The sequence below is a fragment of the Ptychodera flava genome, chromosome 8 (assembly GCF_041260155.1).
Source record: "Ptychodera flava strain L36383 chromosome 8, AS_Pfla_20210202, whole genome shotgun sequence".
In the NCBI taxonomy this organism is placed as follows: domain Eukaryota; kingdom Metazoa; phylum Hemichordata; class Enteropneusta; family Ptychoderidae; genus Ptychodera; species Ptychodera flava.
Window position 1 is genome coordinate 31,265,478 of NC_091935.1, and position 21,977 is coordinate 31,287,454.

At 37.4% G+C, this 21,977-nt stretch overlaps 1 protein-coding gene across 1 annotated transcript in view; it reads right to left on the reverse strand.

Annotated features, from left to right (window-relative positions):
- Positions 1-334: 334 nt before the first annotated feature.
- LOC139138067 (coiled-coil domain-containing protein 78-like) overlaps positions 335-21,977 on the reverse strand; it is a 38,054-nt gene continuing 16,411 nt past the window's right edge. The window contains exons 6-19 of the mRNA XM_070706290.1: positions 10,456-10,630; positions 9,675-9,794; positions 9,076-9,192; positions 7,882-7,968; positions 7,362-7,541; positions 6,054-6,104; positions 5,614-5,702; positions 4,902-4,980; positions 4,369-4,494; positions 3,250-3,443; positions 2,247-2,429; positions 1,281-1,353; positions 997-1,096; positions 335-345 (exon numbers count right to left, since the gene is read on the reverse strand). Of these exons, the coding sequence (XP_070562391.1) occupies positions 335-345; positions 997-1,096; positions 1,281-1,353; positions 2,247-2,429; positions 3,250-3,443; positions 4,369-4,494; positions 4,902-4,980; positions 5,614-5,702; positions 6,054-6,104; positions 7,362-7,541; positions 7,882-7,968; positions 9,076-9,192; positions 9,675-9,794; positions 10,456-10,630 (1,585 nt within the window). The remainder of the gene's footprint in view (positions 346-996; positions 1,097-1,280; positions 1,354-2,246; positions 2,430-3,249; positions 3,444-4,368; positions 4,495-4,901; positions 4,981-5,613; positions 5,703-6,053; positions 6,105-7,361; positions 7,542-7,881; positions 7,969-9,075; positions 9,193-9,674; positions 9,795-10,455; positions 10,631-21,977) is intronic.

The window sequence follows — 21,977 nt, forward strand, 5'->3', positions numbered from 1 at the left end:
TGAGGGTAAATTATTGCTTAAATAATGGACATTGGCTGACTCTGCCAATAAGGAATAAAGAAAAGATGTGAGAAGCCTTAAATGATATCGTAAGATCGGAAGTTCATTTAACGATGTTACCAGTGCGCCGCAAACGTTACACTTGATACTGTGTAAATTTTGTGTAATGCCCGTTCCCAATCCTGTAAAATACAACTCATGCCGAAATCATATGCTCAAAGCGCTAGGGATCAACATATGCTTCTCTACGCAGCAAAGGGAAAGCTACTAGTTCATGACAAGATCGAATAGCAAATACAGGTTTAAGATTACAAATAAGTACTGAGGATTCTTCCTATCCTTTTTCTGTAGTAAAATACAAACCTGAACATATGAGTTAAGTTACCAACGTGATATCTACTAGATGTTTATAACATCTTGCCCAATCAAGGTTCAGGGCAAAAAACGAGAGATATCTTTTTTGTTTCTTCTGTGTCTGCCTCGCTCTTCTCTTTTGGCAGCTAACTCAATATTTATGAAATCGTCCACACTCTCTATTCCAAGTAACTTCCTCAAGTGAGCATTTTCTGTTTTATATCTATGAAATACCAGAACATTTTCAACCAAATGATAACTTTGACTATAACACTGATGTTTGATACAGTTACTGAATTGGTCAGCGAAGTCTTGACTGTTTTCTTCAAAAACATCGAGCTTCATCGTCATTACATAAGTGGATATCTGTATGTTGGACAGGTTCAGCGTTGCTTTACAGAAGTTGAGTCCATGATAAAAAATGACCGAGTTCCTGCCATGCAGTCGCACAACGGACTCGAGACAGAACAGCGGTCAGACTCGGAGTTTATAAACATTGTGTTTTGAAGTACAAAAAGTTAGAAGAATAAGAAAAAGAATGTAGTTTGAATACCGTTAACTCTTATTCAATCACCTGTTAAATTCTGTTGACTGAATATTGAAAAGAAGGTAAATTCCTACAGCAAGTTATGACACACTTACCTGTGCAGTGCCTGTCAATATACACATGACACTCTTCTAACTGTTCTTCCGCAATATAACACCTGCTGAGCAAGGCTGCTCTCTCAGCTTCCAATTCTCGCTGCAGATTAAATGAAATGATATTTCATATTTCATGGTTATTTTCCTTTTCATGTCTTTATTTTTTTATGGCACATATAGCTAAAGTACAAAATAGGCTTTAACATTTGTTGCTTTTGTAATCATGCAAAGTGCACGACAAATAAATTTTTGAGTAAAGAAGAGTGAATAATGTCAATATTTACCTGAGTGTTGAGAGTGAACTCTCGTAGTTGCCGTCTCAGCTCACCCCATCTTTTATCATCACATTCCTCAACGCTGAGGAAAGAGACAAAAACAGACAAACAGTTTACCTGGTAAAAATATCATGAAATGACATGATGCAAAAATTCAAACAGTAAAAGATGTTTTTCTCTTCTGTTAAATAAAATATGAAGTCGACTTGTAAGGTTACTCCTTCAACTCCGAACCTAATCACATGTAAGCAGGGGTTATTCTATAGCTAAGGACTGGTGGAGTAATCGTACGTGACAAAATCTTACGGGGTTTTCGTATATATCGACTCGTATTTAGTGTTGTGTCCGTATTCTTAAGTTGAAGTGTCCGTATTGTTAAGTTGAAGAGTTAAACAGCAACGAGTAAAAATGCGGATGTGTATATTTTAACTGTGATAACTAATTTCGTTGGGATATTCCGAAATAAGGCCAAAAAAAAAAAAAATTGTTTCTCATCCTAGGCATCTTGCAAAAATGATGCGGTGACGCGGTTTTTTTTTTTGCTGCTACTTTTTTTTTTATTCAACCATCAACAACAACGCGCTTACAACATGAGAACATAGGAATGCATGCAGAGATAAATGCACAGCAAATTTTTAGCATATCAACAGTGCTGCTTTTTGACTATTAGTGCAGAATGCAGTTTTGATAGCTTTCAATGACATAGTGTACAGTTCTGAATGGAATGTTACAGCACTGTGTGATGTTCAATGTTGTCTAGTTCAGATCATAAAATATTTGTGTTGCTTTGGTATGATCTGAACGGTTTAATTTGTTCTTAGTTTTTGGGGTTTTTTTTTAATTTTTTTTTCGTTCCCTCTTGAGATGCAAAAAAAAAGGTTGGCGCGGCGGGTCTACATTGACGCGCGCGGGGATGAGAACAAACTATTTATTTTTTTTGGCCTAAGTGGCAAATTCGAAAACCTATAAACTTACGTTTCAGTTGCCGGTAAGGGTACTGTCGCCATGGCTCTCACTTTTTCAAGTTCCTCTTGCAAGCGTGATATCTCTCTTCTGTTAGCCGATTCTAACTCTGGTAACTGTAATGATAAGTGATACTCATCTTGTCCTAGATCCAAACCAGTGATCTGTTTGAATGCCACCTGTTCCCTAAGGTACCTACGGCTCAGAAACACATTAGTATGCATTTAATTATGCATTATTATCATCTTTCATATGATATACTTCCCCCGTCAAGCCAGTCCATTTTTCTGAATTACTGAATCAGATGTACAGGACAGTCCCTCCACAAATTTGAGGGACTGTGTATAAAAAGCATTGCCTGCATGCAGTAACATATATATAATACCTAACTGACTGTGCTGTTGTTAAATTATTCTGTATCGTAAACTGTCACCTAATTTAGTACATCTCGCAAGTAAACGCTGCCCGGACATGTGAGAAAGTTTGAGACGCGTTGTGGAAAGCGCCCTCATGGGCTAGTTTTTCGACATTTCCACACTATTTAACATGAAAGTAACTGAAGAAATTATTGCGGAACAGCTCACACAAGATTTGTAAACCTTTCGTGTTAGTGTGGTCAAATATCATGTCGTAATTTAAAGAGACTGTGCCTGTAGCTGATATACATCGTCGTTAGTTTGCTCTGTAAATAAATACTTTTTTATATTCTTTTTTCAAAATATATGTTGACATACGAAATACATGCCTTGTACCACATTGTGCAGATAAAGACAATGTTTTTGTTGATGAATAAATTCTAGTCCGGACTAGAATTTAGGTGTTAACGATATTATTTGGCATTATCCATGAAAGAAGAACAAAAAATTGCAATTTACGAACAGAACAAAAATACTAGCATCATAGAAAATGTATCACAGATTATAGGTAATTAAGAATGCAGTTGACTCGTGTTTGTTGGCATTTAGTTGTTTTACAATGAAACCAGTGATGACAGGAAAAACAGATCGGTGAACACCTGTAAGCTACCAGGAGTTCTTCATGCCTTGATGCAACCTTCTCAGCCCGATTCTTATACGTCATGGCTGCTTTGCTCAGCTGCTGTTCCCTTGTCCGGAAAGATGTCTTCAAATCCTTCAGCCCTTGATCGACCTGCTCTGCCATCCTACAATTGAGGTCTTGCTGTGATGTGTGTTGTGATTCAACGTATCTCTGCAAAACGGATTGCAGCGTGCAGTTACTAATAATGATCTCCGTCTAAGATTTTCTTATCATGATAGGAAGTTTGGTAGATAAATTTTGATACATGTCGAGATGAGCCTTACCTCAATTATAGAAAAGGATAATTATCAGTGAAGACAATTTAAACGAGGAAACATATAATATGTTTGGTTGTAGCATTCCCACAAGCCCATAGATTTACTTTCATTTGATAAAGTTTTTAACTTCAAGATAGGTATCGTAAGTACCGTGACTCCATTAAAATTGCTGTACATTTTCTGTAATTTGGTATCTCTCCAGTTTTATATTTTTTATTAATAAACTATTATACCCTTTTGTTGGACTGTAATGCTTTTTCACTTCCTCTCCTTTCAGACAAATCTGTAAAATTCCAGTATTATATTTCCGACGACCATACTTTTCGATACATAGGACTACTCGAGGAAAATTCACATCTTTACTGAGTTAGTAAATGAGCTATTCCTATTGATATAAGGGACTTCTCGCAAATCAAAGATGTGGTAGGAGCAATAAGGTAATCGAGATACGCTGTCAGAAGAAACGATCAATGACTCTGCAGGGGTATAGAGCAGCATTCTCTACGTAGTATATAGCAAACAGAGTTATTTTTCATAATACTTGTATTGAAGTTGCCCTATTGTTCGGCATCTTGAAATATGCACAAAGAGCGGTCAATTGAATAAGGTTCTAGAAAACGATGACATCATTTTCAGTGTCTACCAATGGTATCTGCTGATGAGAAACAGCTACAAAAACTAACCCTCCACGTACACCCAAGATTGGTTAAACGAAATATACTCCTAGTCTCCTTGCATCGAAAGTCAACCTTTATCTCGAAACGCCTTTTAAAGTCATCAGATATTATGACAAGATGTGTAACGTATGATCTACTTACCGCGACATCAGAAATATATTTCGAAAGTTTAGATCCGTATTCATCATTCAGTGATTTCAGTTTTAACTGAAGGCTGTCATTTTGTAATTCCAAGTCGTGAGATCTATTGGTTAGCTGAACAAGTTTCTATTAATTTGAATGAAAAAGTTGAAATATTAGAATATACACGTCACCTCTTCAATGGAGTTATGATAAAATTAACGATCGAAATATGTGGACGTAATCGCGGACATTGTAGGATTTCATACGCGACACCCTCAGTGCAATAAATTTGAGTTATCGGCGACTTTCAGGCTCGAATGCGATACGTAGGCTTGTCGTAGTTGATTGGATGAGTAACATACAAAAGGACCTGTATCGACTTCATAATTTTCTGAGTTATGATAGAAAGTAATACCCAATTTTCATTGTTCCACTCACAAACTCAATATTGAAAGTGGTCGCCACCTTATTCCGTTAATTCAACAAAGAAGTTGAAAACATATACCTAACTAAGTAAAAAATTGAAACCTTCAATTCTAATTCTTACTTACTATACTTTGTTGTGCGATTCTGAGCTGACTAGTCTTGACAGCATCTCTTGCCCTATCTAGATCCTTTCTCAATGTACTCCTAAATCACAGTTCATGCATTGTGAAATCAACAACATATGTTATGTCAATCAATATATGGTAAGTATGTCAAAGGTTAAGAACTACCATCTCATCACGTGCTTAAGGAACATTTGGAGAACATTACTTACAGCTGATTCATTAGGACAGTTGCCAAATGCAATTATCGGGAGCCTTGAATATCATAATTACAAATAGCATTATATAGCCCCGACTATGACTCTGACCAAATTCCCATATGAATTCCGTCAGCTAGCAACATTTGACATTGGACTCCCTGAGGCCTGTTCTTCATGTTTGACAGATATTTCAGTGTTGTGAACAGTAGTCAGGTTACACTGTATCAGATTACTGTATCAAATAGCAACATGCTTTCATTTGTCTTCTTTAGGAAGGCAAGCATATCAGGTTTCTGTCATAGATTTCGTCAGCGAATATATCTTTAATATCGGCAAAAAATAAATCGTGGCTTTGAAAATTTTAATATTTTCTGAATGATGCCCTCGGGATGCACGTTGCCTTAGTTCACATCAATACCTTTGCCTTTATCTGTACTTGTAACATCTTGGCCAACGAAAATATGTTGTATGAAGTGTGTGATTAAAAGTTTAGAACACTGGTATTGTATACTTACACAAGACTTTCTAATTCTCTCTGCTCCACATCATATTCTGAGCGTAGCTGTCTCAGTTCCATTTCATAATGGTGTGTTGTTCCGAACAGCTGAAAGGTAACAATAACATGACTCGTAAAAACACTTTTAACTCGAAACTCTACGGAAAAAACAACCTCAGCACAAGCTGAGCCATTGGTATTTGTCACTGAAAATGTGTGAACTTGTCCAGTTGTCAGTTTAATCCCGTCATGTAGATTGTCTTTTCGGAAATATTATCAAAAGGTACAAGAGCATATAAAACCTGCTTGAATGGTAAAACAAATCATATATTCACACGATAAACAGATTTGACGATTGTGAGGACAAAAGAACACCATACGACTTTTATTAAAAAGAATACAACTGAAGCATAATTTGTCCCGAAAATGCCATTCATGGAAAGACAGCCGAATACTTACTCTTTTCTCGACTTCAAGCTTTTCTTGCTCGGCGGTATGGGCATTATCTGCCTAATCATGAAAAAACGACAAAACACGGCATGTGTTTAAAACAGACATAAACAAGTTTCCTCAAATACATAGTCAACGATTTTATCTTCGTTTAGTTTTCTGAAAAGATCAATATCGTCAATATCGTGGAATACTTTATTAAGAAACTCAAATGCCAGAGTTGTCCTGCAAACAACGACGAGGACGCATGATAGACCGCAGCAATATGCAATGTAAGCTGTACTTGGAATTAAAGTTTGCAAAATTGGAATTTGACGATGATCGCCTTAAGATACTATTGATGAGAAGCAGGTGGTCGTGCGTTTTAACGCAAAACACTGAACATATTGATAGTAGAGAGGTTTAGTTACACGTAATTACCTGTACGTCTGACGGCGCGTAGTGGCGTACGCGTATCCGTGCTCACGTGTGAATAGAGAGGTTTAGTTGTGCGTTCCCGATTATTTTGCTGCATATTTTTCTCAGAAACATGCAAAATTCGTGTAATTTTTAAGAAACATGAATTTCGATAAGTGAGGACCACTCTTATAGTAGCTCGTTTTACCCTCGAACTACCTTAAATCGGCCGATTTTCTTTGATACAGTTATTTATGTGGTTTAGAGAATTCTTTAAGAAGGCGTCAGACAAAAAGTGGAATGCGACTACAACATTTCGTTCATGTAAGGAAATTATGGCAAGTACTCCTTGTACAGTTGCAAACTCTACGAAATATTCTGATATCAAAGATGTTTGCTAATTTACAATGATACCTTTTGAGTTTGCTTGTCTAAATTCGTGGAAATCATTGAGAAAATCTCAAAAATACTACACGTAATTATGACAACGTGTAGAAGTGCTGTTTGACGTTCGGAACGTCTGTGCTACACGTACGCGACGTCTGGTTATCACGTGACAAAGACGCTACGCGTACTGATCGAACGTAATAACGTGTAACTAAACCTCTCTAATGCATGTCAATATTGGCCGCAACTGTACGTGGAATAAAAGACTCAACGTGATGGTAAGTCTGACACGATGCTTTTATGTCTTGTGTATGCTATTTATTCAATTGTGTATATTGCGACTGGTTTTCCTTCCCAGACTAAGGCCAGCATATTCAACTTGTTTATTTCTCCTTCTTCATATATGTTGTGCAAAAAAAAAAATCAATACAAAGCAACAGCGAGATGTTAAAGGCCATTTAATTTCCAGTCATTAATTCTCTCACAACACGAATACAATGTAATATTTACTGTTCCCATCGTTTTTTACCCTACCTCAGTTTCATTGTCGCGTATGACTCTCATGTACAGGTTTCTGAGTTTCTTGTGATTGTCAATTAACTCTTGCTTCTCAGTCTTCAGATGCGCAACTTGACCATTTAGTTCATGTAGCTTCGTTTTGAGTTCATCCGCCTCACTGGTGGACTGCATTATTTCATTTTCAAGTACAAGGCACTGAGTGTACGAACAGACAAAAACTGAGAAAAATAGACGGGTGCACCCAAACGACTTACACTGTTAGTCTCCTTTCTGTACCTTCGGGTACATAGTGGGACGTATATTGAGCACACCATGATTGAACAAAGGGTCACACATATGTTAACGCTTGCCAGACAACTAAGTGCAAATTATAAAATGCCATATTTGCCAAGGCAAAACATCTGACTACAACTGTGTTATGCAAATGCAATTTCTCAACAGACGGCATGCAGCCCGTAAACGTGCACATACTTGAGTTAAAAGAAATATATGTGCACTTTCCAACAACATCATAGCAGCGCTTTAGATTACATACCCTGTTAGTTATTTCAAATTTCGTCTTTTCTGATTCTTCCCTCAGACGAGTGTTTTCGATCTTGGTTTCCACCAGTTCTTTGGATACCTTGTGAATTAATATTTTAATTTTTTTACGTTTTGTGATGATGATATTGATGATGACGGTGATGATGATGATAACAGTTGTGGAATGATGATGTTTGTATCGTGTGGTGTTATGACTTCAACAATCACTACTGTTTTTATCATATGGATGTCGATCATCGCATGGGAGGGATGATCAACAATAAAATAAAACCGAGGAAAAATATCATATGAATGTAGGCCATAAAAAGCTATAGAAGTTTTTGACAAAGTTATTTATGCGATGTAAATTCTGAACAAATTATTAAACTTTGGAACGCAGGTAAAAAGTGTGCGTCGCATTCTTATCTCTTCTCAAATTATTTTCGTTTTATTATTATTATTATTATTGTGTTATTATTGTTGTTAATGTAATATATAAAGACATAGTAAGCTTATGAACGAAATCATTAACTACACAAGGGTAAATAAATGTAGAATAGGAGTGAAATATATACAAACAGCCAATTACATAGTCAAAGCATTATTGAACCGGTAATAAAGATACTTAATTTACTTGACGCCAAAAAAAAATTCAAGTGTGCTGTTCCGATACATGGTTTTCAAAAATACGGTAGGTAGGTCGGCAAGGATTTTTTTTCCAAAACATTTTTATTTTTAAATATGCATATTTCAGTGGTTAAGGGCGGTCAAACACTGGCCACAACATTTCCAGAAAAATGTATCATGCATATAACAGGAAAAAAACAACATAAAACACATCCTCATTCAGGCAAAAATCAAATACCAAGTAACGCACGCGTTATATTTACGGTTTTTTTCTTTCTTTTTTTTACTTCCGTGTTTACGTAGCTCTAAAACGTTTAGGGTCGGCAGTTAAAAATTGGGCTGGTCGGGTTGTCGGAACAGCACAGTTTTTTTGTTCGGCCTAAGTGACATTGTAGTACAAGAGGATATCTAAGTGAACATGGGAGCAACACTTAAAGCATCACTGTTGTTCCTTGTCGAGGTAGCAACAAAGGACGAATTGACGGTTTTACATGGTTCTATAATATTTAAGTTGTGATGCTAATATGCTCTGTATGATAACGAAGATGTTTATCTCCGGATGCAATAATCAAATTATTACTGCAAGTTTCTCTTCCTCGGCGTCGACAAGTTGTGTTGACAATGCTGCCTTCGCGCTCGCTATTTCATTTAGTTTTTCTTGTAAGGCTTTCACATCAATGGGGATTTTATCTTTGACCTGTGAAAAAAGGGAAATGCCAATTATAAATTTAAATTTTACCATAGCAACAAGCAAGTGTTACAACTATTTACAGCCTAATTAACTTTGAAGAACTTTTTAAATATTGTGACTGTGTTTATAATGTTTGTAATGTCCATCAAAAGTATGTTTGCCAACAATAACAGCCTTGCATGCAATTCGGTATTTTTGCAAGTCTTGTACGAACACGGAAACTTCCGTCGATTATTAGTAACATTCAATTCATAAATAACGCTATCAAAAGTTACAGCTAATGTGCGTTTAACAGTTCTGACATTTGCAAAGTGACAACTATTCTTTGTTTTTGACAGTATAGGTAGTGTAATCAATGCACCCAGAGTGACAGGGATGTTGTCAAACTTGCTAATACCACAATCATTTACTTTTGCTGTTATCCCTGACAAATCCATGGAAATCTATCCACACATGATTATTTCATGATTCATCTTTGTCAGACTTACCGTCTGTGCGTGATGCCCCCCAGGTACTCCTGACTCACTGATTTGTTTCAAAGCTTTGGACAAGTGTTGATTTCTCTCTTCGAGGCTATCAATTCTAGACTGATATTTCGTGAGCAGAATCTGCGGGACACGGACAATGTGTGTGAGAATACTGTCAAATAAGAAGATTAGTCGATTGAAAGCAGAAACCATCAATTACATCAAGTTAAAGAAGGTAGGTATTGCACTATACTGAACGGTTTTGTTGCAAGTAAATTCAAAATACATGCATTCTGACAATAACATGCTTACGTTGTCATATCTAAATTATGAATGTGACTAAAATAATAAAGCAGTTCGATAATTATGACGTTATTCATCTCTGGAAATTACGAGATTAAGGCAGCGTTAATTTTCTAAAAACGTATGGTTTAAATCGGGAGAAACCCTGAAGGACGGAAAATCCCATCTGTACGTATACACCACAGCCAAGTACAATGCCATTCCTCAAGGCAAAAAAGACACAGCAAATGATACCAAAAACTGTGTAGCGATGACAAAATAGACTTAACTTGATTCCTACCTTGCTAGAAGTAAACGAATGGATAATGACCACGTGATTTATCACAGATATACAAAAATTACTGTTATTTATGTCTAACACGTATATTATACAGGCGAATTTCCCTATGTCACATTGATTTTCGATTACAAATCCTATAGTACTTCACACCGGTCTCTATAGAGTAGTTCACGGTTACTCTAGAGTAACCGTGAGTAGCTGTAACACTCTATCGTTTACCTCGGCAAATGTTGTGTTGATTAGGGGATAATTCTTGACAGTTGATAGCATCTTTGCGACACCAAGCATGGCAGCAATTGATGCCCGCGACGGCTGTGGCGGGAACCGTAAAATTGCTGACGTACAGCAGTTGCCGCCGAGTATGGTTGGAAGGAGACTCGCAAGCTGTAATTCACTGAAATAAATAATAAAATTTTAAGAAATACAAAAAAAGAGACAAAAGATTTGTCCGAACAATAGATTATATCGACAGGTATCAATTACAATGCGGAACAAAAGAATAGTCAGTGCCTGAAACACTTCAACTAAAGATAATATGGTGTTAAGGTAGTATGTGCCTCGAAAGTGAAAGACGAACTTCTGTTCAAACTTTCCTCAAGAAATATTTCAACATTTCTTTTTCAAAATCAAGAACAAAATTCGGGGGTCACCTCGCAAAATTTTGTTCTGGAGAAACAAATTACCCAAGATTTACTGATATTTGTCACTAACAATGGCCGCAATCTCTATGTTGACTCTATATGGAGAAAAAATAAAATTTTCAATTTTCGAAATACTAAGACGGTTAAAAGTATTCTTACATCAAGAGCTTTAAAATAACCCCAGAAGTGATAGATCAGAAAAGCATTGCAAAAGTTTCAGAGTCCAAATATCTGTCCCCGAGGCGCATTCTACCTTAAATGTAAGATTTCAATATTTCTATGAAATATCTTTCTATGAAATATCCGCCGTCCACATTAGATAAATATAATTTTCTATTGGATAAAAATAATTATATATCTTATTAAATGAATATAATCGTTTTAAATCAACAAAGCATCGAGACGCTGTGTCAATTCGACCATGAACACATTATTAACACTACAGCGAAAATACTATACTTCAAGTCGAATTGTCATCAGGAAAGTACAACGTGTCTACGATGTCAAAACCAAACACGTCTTTTCAGGAAAACTGGCAAAGACAGTAAGTAAGCCAATATCAAGCTTGCTAGATAAAAAAGTGAAGAAACAGACAAAAATATGTTAAAACCAACTCCATAAAATAGTGACTCATTTCTTCCTAGTCAGTGAAAAATAGCAACTGTTCACATATATTCACAATTTTCTTAGTATTGCATATTCTTACCGTTTTCTTATTGTCAATCTGTCGCTTTCCTTCATGACAGAATTTCATTTGATAATACGCATTGTAATATCGTCGACGTCCCGATTTTCAATATTTCATTTAGTTTGCTAGATTACCAGATATTCGGTGATTGGTCCTTATTGAAACGGTAACCTAATACATAATAGACTGACGACAAGCCATCATGTTGATAAAAACTTTTAAATGTTCCTGCTAGACCAGGCGCAACTAAAGTTTACAAGCTTAAGCTTTTTGATAATAGGGGTAAACCGTTTGTTGTCGGGGATGTAGATTTTGTTGCCCGCACGAAATCGAAAAAAAATATTCATTTGCCTCTAAAGTGCGACAGATTTGCTTCGACGAAATGTCTCAAATTACTCCAGTCCTCCTCCATGCCAAATGGTTCACCCCGTATTGAACTGATATTATTGGATGTCAGACGACACCGTAACAGCTGGAAGATATTCGCTCTGTCGTTCGACCTTAGAAGAAGATTTCAATTAAAAGCAGTTTCGACTATAATGTTCACGGTGAATTATTAATTTGCTATAATATTCATTGATACACCTAAAGCAAGTGTGAACCATATAAATAAAAAGTTGCGCGTAACGAAAGCCCCTCCTATCACTGAGAAGCTATCACCTGAATTGACCCGTCTCGTAAACTTTGTGTAGTCATGCATGGACCCTTTCTAGAGGGTCTATGAGTCATGATATTGAGGGCGATAGGCTGCTGTTTAATAAAACATTATTCAAACCCTACCTTTGCGACACGAAATGAAATATTAACATAGTACAGTAACATCGAGCAGATATGAATACAATATTCAGATTGGTAATATTGATAATAATAAAAACACCTCCTGAAATTTATAAAGAGGATACAGTACAGTAATAAGCTTAGAATGTCTTGATGGACAGAGATTATAATAACTAGAGCTGATGGAAACGGGCAATATTTGAGAAATTATTCGTCTCGGGCAAAAAACTAAATATTTCCTAGGCGGTCGTGATTCATTGTTGTCAAATATACATTATACACGATCATCTATTATATACATAGAGTTGAGATGTCTTCAAAGTTTCCAAAAAGGAGGCGTGACTCTAGTTTGTTTGATGGACTTGAATGTTGACAATTTCTTCAAATCGATTGACGTTCTCTTCAAATCGACAGAACTTCCCAAAAAAGTAGAGCACTGCCAAAAGAAAGGAGCAAACAATTCTATCAAGGAAGTAATGTAAACAAACAACACGACGCTACCTTACATAATTGAACATGATTGCATACCTGACAGTTTGCTGACCAACTGAATATGTAGCAAGAATACCGACAGCTAATTTTGCTCCCCCATAAAATCGAATGAAGGACAAAAGTTGAGCGATAATATTTTCAACGTTTTAATTCTTGAAAACAAACTTTCTTATTATTTTCCCTAAAATATGTAGCAATAAAAAGAACTAGAAATTCAAACAGTACATTTTTGCAAAATGTGCAATATCAGAGTTGACTGATGAGTTCAATTTTTCGCAACTCCCTCCCTACATACTCTCATTCTCGTCTTCTAATGAGAAAATACCACTCATCAACCTGTTTCTCGCCACTTGATAAGATAAATAGTTCGATTCTATCACGATAAGCTTCTCTGCTAGCCGCAAAAAGAGGCTCAATAAAACTAAATTTAAAACACTGATTTAAGCATTTTGAGACAAGTGGTCCATTTATTCATTTCGTAGATACTAGATAGCTCGATATTAATGTTCCATGAAGACTGGCCCCCAGTCGCCTGGCTTTTCTCTTTAGCTGAGTTTCTGAGTGGCATAGCAACGCGGTCCTTCTACAAACTCCCGAGGAAACTCCACCTGCCCTCATGCATATTTATAAGCCTGACGTCATTATGAATTATTTATAGCAACCCAAACCCCTGCAAGGTTCACAAGTCTTTGGGCCAAGGCTTTCACCCTATGATCTACGCAAAGTGCGATGGTCTGCTGATATTTAGCCCTTCAATTTATTATGTTTTGACACTTACGCATGTATGCCCATGGCCACTTATTCATGTATGCCCATGGCCACTTATTCATGTATGCCCACATACTTTGAGCAAGTCTAAGCTCCATGCACCACTGTGTTAATATTGACGACACAGGAAGCGGTTTTCTACGATTAGGGAAGTTCTCGATGGCGAGACTGGCTGCGGCATGCGTAGCAATTGCGTCTGCAGCACTGGGGTTTCATTGGCAGAGACCGCCGAGGTCTTCCAAACCCACTCAGTTTGTACAAAAAAAATAAGAGCGAATCTCTGGGGTAAGACCAAAAAAACTGCTGTTCTGATAACATGGTTTTCAAAAATAGGGTAGGTAAGTCGACAGTGTTTTTTTTCCAAAACATTTTATATTTAAATATGCATTTTTCAGGGGTTCAGGGCGGCCGGGTCAAACATGTCACTGGCCACAGCATTTCCAGAGAAATATATCGTAGATATAAAAGAAAAAAACCTAAAAGACATCCTCGTTCAAGCAAAAATCGAATGCCAAGTAACGAACGCGTGATTTGCGGTTTTTTTCTTTCTTTGTTTTACTTCCGTGTGTACGTACATTCTGTAGCTCTAAAAAGTTTCAGGGTCGGCAGGTAAAAAATAGGGTAGGTCGGGTTATCGGAACAGCACAATTTTTATTTTGTTCGGCCTAATGTCAATGAAGGGGTGTACAGGCAAGCACTGCCGCGGTGTTTGTTATAGGACTGCCGAATAAAGACGATCCGCTGTTTTCCCTGGATGTTCTAACGCCATAGTTTTTACCCTTGTTAAAGAAGAGAAAAAGAAATTGAATCCCGGTAAAACACACAGGCAATCTTGGCAAGATCACGATATAAATTTTGCATGGATTTATCAATAAAAAGACGCAATCGAAGCTAAGCCTGCAAGTCAAAACATAAGCTTAGTAGTCTTAATACATATTGGTCTTTAAAATATACATCGTGCAATTTTTCTTCCAGGATTTTTCTTCCCACCGTGCATATACAACCTGCAGGATACCTTTTTATTTCTTTTCCAATATCGCTATTTTTGATTGGAGAATTTCATAAAGCACTCCATTTCCGATAAACCCTACCTGTAGATATATATTCGTACACAGAACGAAGAACCGATTAAAGTACGATCAAGCCATAGAAGAGTGGTGAATCAAATCGGCATCAACGACTTGGAGAGAATCAACGTAAAATACATCAAGGTAATACTGTCAAATACTTCTTTTACCGTGATTTCCCAATATCTGCAAGTTGAGTTTGCTACGTACTTTAAAATTCGACTGATTATCAGCTCACAGTGCGGCTGAATCATAACGACGTTCGTTTCGTAAAACATTATCAATTCATGTTTTTCATGGTGATATCACAAGCTGGCCAGGATATGATGTACTTACAAACCAATGATTAGTCATCGCCGTGACTAAGTGGTCCAACAAACTTGTATAGTATTATGCATGTTTACAGCATCGATCCTAATGTACAACGTCTATTTCGGATTAAATTAATTTTTACCTTTCAAAATCATGAACTCAGTATTAAACCTACCGTTATCCGTTGGATATTTTGGTGACGTGAGAGGGTATAGCTGTTCACAGCGAAACGTCTTTCTTCGGTCACAGTTTCTCCAAGAGGACCGTGGTTTGGAAAATAACAACACACTCATTGATATTATTATTATTGATTTGCCGTCGTCTTCTGGGGAAACATATTCTGTGACCAAATGTAACTGATTCACTGTCTGTAACTTATGCACGTTCGGTACGAATACTATCTCATCGTTGTTCATGATGACGATAGAGGTTTTGCCTGTGTGACCTAGCATTTCACCTCGGCTTTACCGATATTTCCACGTGTTACAATTCTATCACATGGGGTTCGTCCACCTTGTTTTATTTGTGTGTGTGTTTGTTTGTGTGTGTTTGTGTTTGTTTATTTGTTATTTTTAATAAAATGACAGCGAAAAGCTCTTTTGTTTATATTTGTCAATAAAGAGTGGTTTATTTATTTATTTATTAGTTTGTTTGTTTGTATGTGTTTCCGATGGTTAGGGTTAGGGTTTGGGCTAGGGTTAGTCACTCCCTCTATATTACCAGACTGTTAATATAGAGGGGGTGACTAACCCTAGCCCTAACCCTAGCCCTAGCCCTAACCCTAACTTAAGCCTAACCCTAACCCTAACCATCGGAAACACATACAAACAAACAAACAAAATATTAAATAAATAAACCACTCTTTATTGACAAATATTAACAAAAGAGCTTTTCGCTGTTATTTTATTAAAATAACAAATAAACAAACACAAACACACACAAACAAGCACACACACAAATAAATCAAAATGGACGAGCCCCTGTGATTCTATATCGAGAATTAACAAAAATCACGGATTTTCCCTGTGTCCGTTTCCAGTTTCAGACGTTGACCTTCAACGACTTTTGCTGAGATCTGTAGGCATTTGCACCTTATACCGTAGTTCGGAAGAAGATCAGAATAGTAATACTGGCTAATGCCATATGAGCAACACCTCAACGAAGTTCTCTCTCCCTGCGCCTGAAACTACTACCTTGTGTACTTCTGCAAACAGCGGATGGATGTTGCTGAACATTGAACTGAAATCTACAACTGCAGTTCAGACATTCAAGAAGTGAGATACGACTTTAAAATCACTATCTCGGCATTTATTTTACATTTATCGTCATCAGTCAGGCGCGTAACGAAAATTACTCGATGATGATGAACTCCACCGGTTTCCCACTGATCAATGAAACTTCATCCAGCGTTGAGGCACAGCCGACCTCAGTCTTATTGATCTTCATGCAGTGCATTGCTAACATCATTGTTATTCTGGATAACTCGGTAGTTTTGTTAGCCATTGTGCTGTTCCCACAACTCCGAAACACACAGGCAAATTTTCCCATCATTAACATGGCAATCACAGATTTTCTCCTAGGAATCACCGTATTACCCCTAGCTATAAGTTTTCGACTAAAGGACGAATGGTCTTTTGGGCACTTCACATGTAGCTTTTATCAAAGTTTTCTTCTTTTACTTTGTCACGAATCCATTTATAGTGCGATGATACTATGCCTGGATAAATTTATATTTATTAAGTATCCACTTCACTACCCTATAGTAGTAACACGAAGACGTACAATCATGTGCATTTGCATCAGCTGGATGGTAGCTCTTGGATTTGCAATTGCTCCAACATTTGCCAGGTGGTCAGAAGACCACGATGCTGATGATACTATCATCCATCCCCTGTGTTACCCGTTTACAATTTTGTATACTATCATCGGCTTGTGTTTGGGATCATTCCCTCTGTTAGTGACCTTCTATGCTAATTGTTACGTGTTTAAAGTCTTGCGAATGCAATGCAGGCGCATCCAGGCGATTGAAAACTCTGACAAGGATAGAGCACAGGATAACGCATCTGTTGTGGGTTCCAATCAGACCAATCAGAACGTACGTCAACTACAACCAGGCGAAATTAAAGCCATCAAAACCATGATTCTCATTGTAGTCGTCTTCATGATCCTCTGGTTTCCTTGTTTCCTGGCGACCATGGTACATGCAATCTGTTTCTGTGTCCCACTGGTCGGTGTTGAAATATTTCACTGGTTGGGATTTTGTAATTCGGCTCTCAACCCTTTCCTCTACGCATACAAGAAAGACTTTCGCTCTGCATACCGCAGAATCTTTCATGGTCATTTTCGGCTTTGGCCCGTCTCTGAAAATATTTTAGACCATCACTGAGAAAGTAATATTCAGTACTTTGTTACACGGCAAGCTTGCTCGCGATTAATCATTTAACAAAGTAACTAGCCTCGTTAGGGGTAGTCAACTGGACGATTTTAGGAAAGTTTAACAGTGGACACTTTTACATGGAAATATGCTTTTCCATAGTCAAAATTAAAGCTTGTGGGAAAATGAAAGTGTTTGCAACTATCTGCTGCTACGATTTGAAATATTCCCCATTACACCTGCTGGCTCGACCCACTACATGAATTGAACGGCCTCTTTGCCACATGCCTTAGGAACCTTCATAAGCCAACCCATGGAAACAACCAATTCATGCATCCCGCTCGCTTGGTCATTTCGGAAGTTGCCCGCAGTGCAAATGGACAAATTTTACCCTAATAGTAATACTTAACTTGCCGACGAGAACACATTGCTCGTCCGGGGCGATATCGCCCCGAATTTCTTTACACCTACGGCATTTTGGACTGTCTCTGTCCCGTTTTCCAATTTCTGGCACGAATTTCAGTTTGCTAACAGCTGCGCATGCCTCACAAACTGCAAGCTGTGCCGAAACAGATACTGACACCTTCCTACTTCTAGTAAGCAAGGACTGTATATATTTAAAAGTGTCATGGGGTAAGGTATTTATAGGCTGTGGTGCATGAGCTCCAAGGTCTCTGTATAAGCTTACATAATAATGTTACGAGAGAATCATTTATGTAGTTTACAATCAGTAAACGTTTAACTTATAGTTTTACCATCGTTCTTTGAAGATAATTTATTTATGAAATTTAAATGTATCTATGTTCACACTACAAACATGCCAGGCTATGTTGTTTGCGTGCAGATACGTAGAGAAATGGCTGACATTGCCAAAAGAAACGTCAAAACCATGATTCTCATAGTAGTCGTCTTCATGAAAAAAAAGAAAAGAAAATCGTACAAAAAAAGAAAACAACTATCCTTACGTATACGGCCTTTTTGAATTCCATAACCTTAAATTTACTGACATTCAAATATCTTTAGTCTTGTAACTTTTTTACAGTAACTATTGTAAGGAGAACACAAGCATGTGTTATTGTTATTTCATCCTGACTATTCAGCTTATAGAAAAAACCTTTGTATTCAAGAAATGTTGGACTTTGACTCGAATAAGATTTCAGTGTGGAATACAAGTATTGCAAAAGTTAAAACTATCACCCATAATAAAAATGTATGATCTGGTAATTGAACGGGTTGACTATTTCAAATATTTAGGGGTCTTTTTCGACGAATGCCGTCACTGGAATGTACATTTGTCATGGTTGAACAAAAATATTTCTGCAGGTCTCGGTATGTTACGTCTTATCAGACCGAATATTGACACTAAAACTTGCACTCTGATGTACAGCTCTTTGATTAAACCTTTGTTTGATTCATGTGATATTATTTGAGACGGGGCTGACAAAAATAATATCGACAGCTAGGTTACAGTCACTTCATCACAGAGCAGCTCGTATTATCATTAGTGATTTTACTAGAAATGGGCATCATGTTGTTAAAGCTGTGCCGCAGCTACTGGCTACGTTGGGCTGGAATACGCTTAAGTCGAGGCCATGTGTGTCACATGATGTCCAAGTGTTTGAAATCTAATCAAGGGGGATATCGTTCCTCCATATTTAGAAACCATGTTCGATAATTATAATCCAACATATTTACTACACTTTCTTACAGAACGACTACAGCATGTAATTCCTTTATTTATTTATTGTGCGATTAATTATTTCAGCAGTTTACCTGCTGTTTTTCACAAGAACACGTCTTTACGGCAATTTATACGAAACATCCTCCTATGTGATTTTTTGTGTTGGATTTTTGCAGAGATGTTTTTATTGTATATGGTTCGCCTCGTGTTTGCCACGTGACTTTAATTTTCAGTGATGTTGTGTATTTTGTCTTTATTCAATTTTATGTATTTTGAGTTTTATTTATTACTTTATTACAATATTTTTCTTTATTTTATTTTACACTGGAAATCAGTACATTTTGACTGGGGTGAGCTAACCAGTATAAATATGGATAAACTGCTATTTGAATTCTAATTTTCTATTGTCTTACAGGCACTTTGGCTGTTGAGTAATTTCAGATAGATTTATAGAATTTTTTAATCGGAAAGTTATGTTTCCGCATTTTCTATACACATAATATAGCATAATCTTTGACTGTCGTTATGTATTAATAAAATATTTTATCTCGTACTTACATTTGAAAGAAGTTCCATTAGTCGTCTTTACCGGTAACATTTTGCATATCCTCGTAAAAAACCCATACTTTCGTCTTTTCGGAGGGACGAATAAATCTCTAATATCCGCAAAAGTGTAAACACTTCGTGAGTGAGAGATACTGGTATATCCTCGCCCTTGTGTTAGAGATGGCCACACTAGGTCTTCGGGAATTTCCGAATTTCGTTAAAAATCTTGGGTTTTCAGATTTTTTGCTATCCTGCATACTTCTAAATTCTATATTTTTTCTGATGTCCTTTGCGTTAATATGGTTTACAAAAAAGCAGCATGAGTTTCAAATATGTTTAGCGATTTTTGCTTCGCAGGTTCCCCCATAGTTTTACCACCCTAAGATCGGATGGCTGAGCCCTTATCGATACCTACCGCTATATCATGTGATTGCAATATAGCCGGAACCTGGGCGGACGTAAAAGAGTATATGCATGGAACAATATTTGATCGCGTGGAAATGACACATAGCTATATACCATTCAAAACAAACGGTTTCTTTTGCGCTCCAATTTTGTATTCCTACTTCACTTTCATGTCCACGATATTGCAAAAACACGAGACATTATCTCGCCTACACGGAAACACGATAAAATAAAACAATATTTATTTCCTTACTGCGCTTCTATCGCACAGGAAGTCGACGAGCTGAAGTAGGCCTAAATTTTCAGAGTTCATTTTGCGGATACAAGTTAAGGCTTGCATTAAAGTTAACCCTGTCCATAGTGAGCCAACGCAACGACTATTCTCGTAAACCCTAGCCGGCACATCGTCGTAAACCACTCGTCTCTTTACGGCAATAGCTTAGCGCTACTCTCGATTTTTCCGTAAGTCAGCAGAGCGGAAATTATGCTCTGGCTTGGTCATGTTGCCGAACATCTTCGCTTGCCAAGGTCTCTTGTCCGGGCAGCTGGATGCTCCCCGATATCAGGTAGTTTGTGGGAAGTGACGGACCCGTGCGAGTGGACGATGGTTGCCAAACATTATCCCTCTTTCAGCCAAGTAACTTCTCTTACATGTCTATTTGCCGCATTGTTACACATAGTGATGGAAGCTTTAAAAAATCCGATATTCTTGGTCAATGCAGAGGTGCTAGCCGCTATATGCACACAGTATCATGACAACCCTAGCATTTATAAAGCGTTGCGACGTTACGTTTTCTGTCATTGACGTACATTAGTTATCTTCGATATACAACTCACAAATAGCTTTATGCAACATGAATACGAATATTTCTGCGAACACAAGGTCTCGGAAAAGGTTTTCAATGACGATATATCAGTAATCGACGCACGTACACATTCTGGTACAGAGACACTGGAAATTGTTCCACTGCTGTGCTAACCGTATGTACAAAAGGTACAGCTGTCGTAGCTGGGGCACTGATGAAGTGCTAAGGTAAATTGCGTACCACACCTTGCTGACTACCTCGTTTAAAGTTGCATATTCACCTTTGCCTTACTAAGGTATCAATAACAGTTGCGTAGGCGGTGCCTTTTGGGATCGAATATTAGTTCTTCTTTATCTATTCAACTCATCCGGAATTAATTTTTAAACCGCTAATATGTAGCTAATAAAGGGCCATTTATTCTCCGGCGTTCCTCTATACGAGTTAGTGCTGGTTGTTGATTTCTTTCAATTTTCACCTGGGAGATTTATTCACCTTAAATGTAGCGGGGTAGCCATCGGCCGAACGTTCCCGACACACTTGTCGGGCCACATGTACAGGCTGATGTACGTTTGTGCAGATAAGCATCTCAATTACATCCATTTCAACACTCCACAAATCATGTTATGTTGACTACACAGAAAGCGAATGAAGTGACCTTATTGCCATTTCAGTGACCTGGTGGAATTTACCTTCACTTCATGTAATCCATCGGCAACATATGACCCTGGATACGTGGCCATGACCTGGTTAGCCTTATGCGCAGATAAAACGATTCTTGCTAAAACCTTGGCGCATGCATATAGTGAAGCTGAATCTATAGGCATCGTCCGATGCATCACACATGAGCTCAAGGACACGAGTTATTTACCGCTGTCACAGACCGTAATGTAATGTTTTGAATGTGTTAAAACATTCTCTGACACCGCGTTCATCTATACAATGAAAGGATTTACACCATTAAAATACTAGTACTCAGAAGACGTCTAGCCGAGAAAATGTGTATTCTTAATTTTATGGTACGAGAAAAAAACAGACGACGACCTTCACTTTAACTGATGTCAAACATGTTGATATTCATCTGTTGGTCTGATTTCTGGGTCAATAGGTGATTTTATCAGTGAGAACCACATAACAAAACATCAGAAAGTGGACCACTTCAAACAACAACATTTTAAATTGACCAA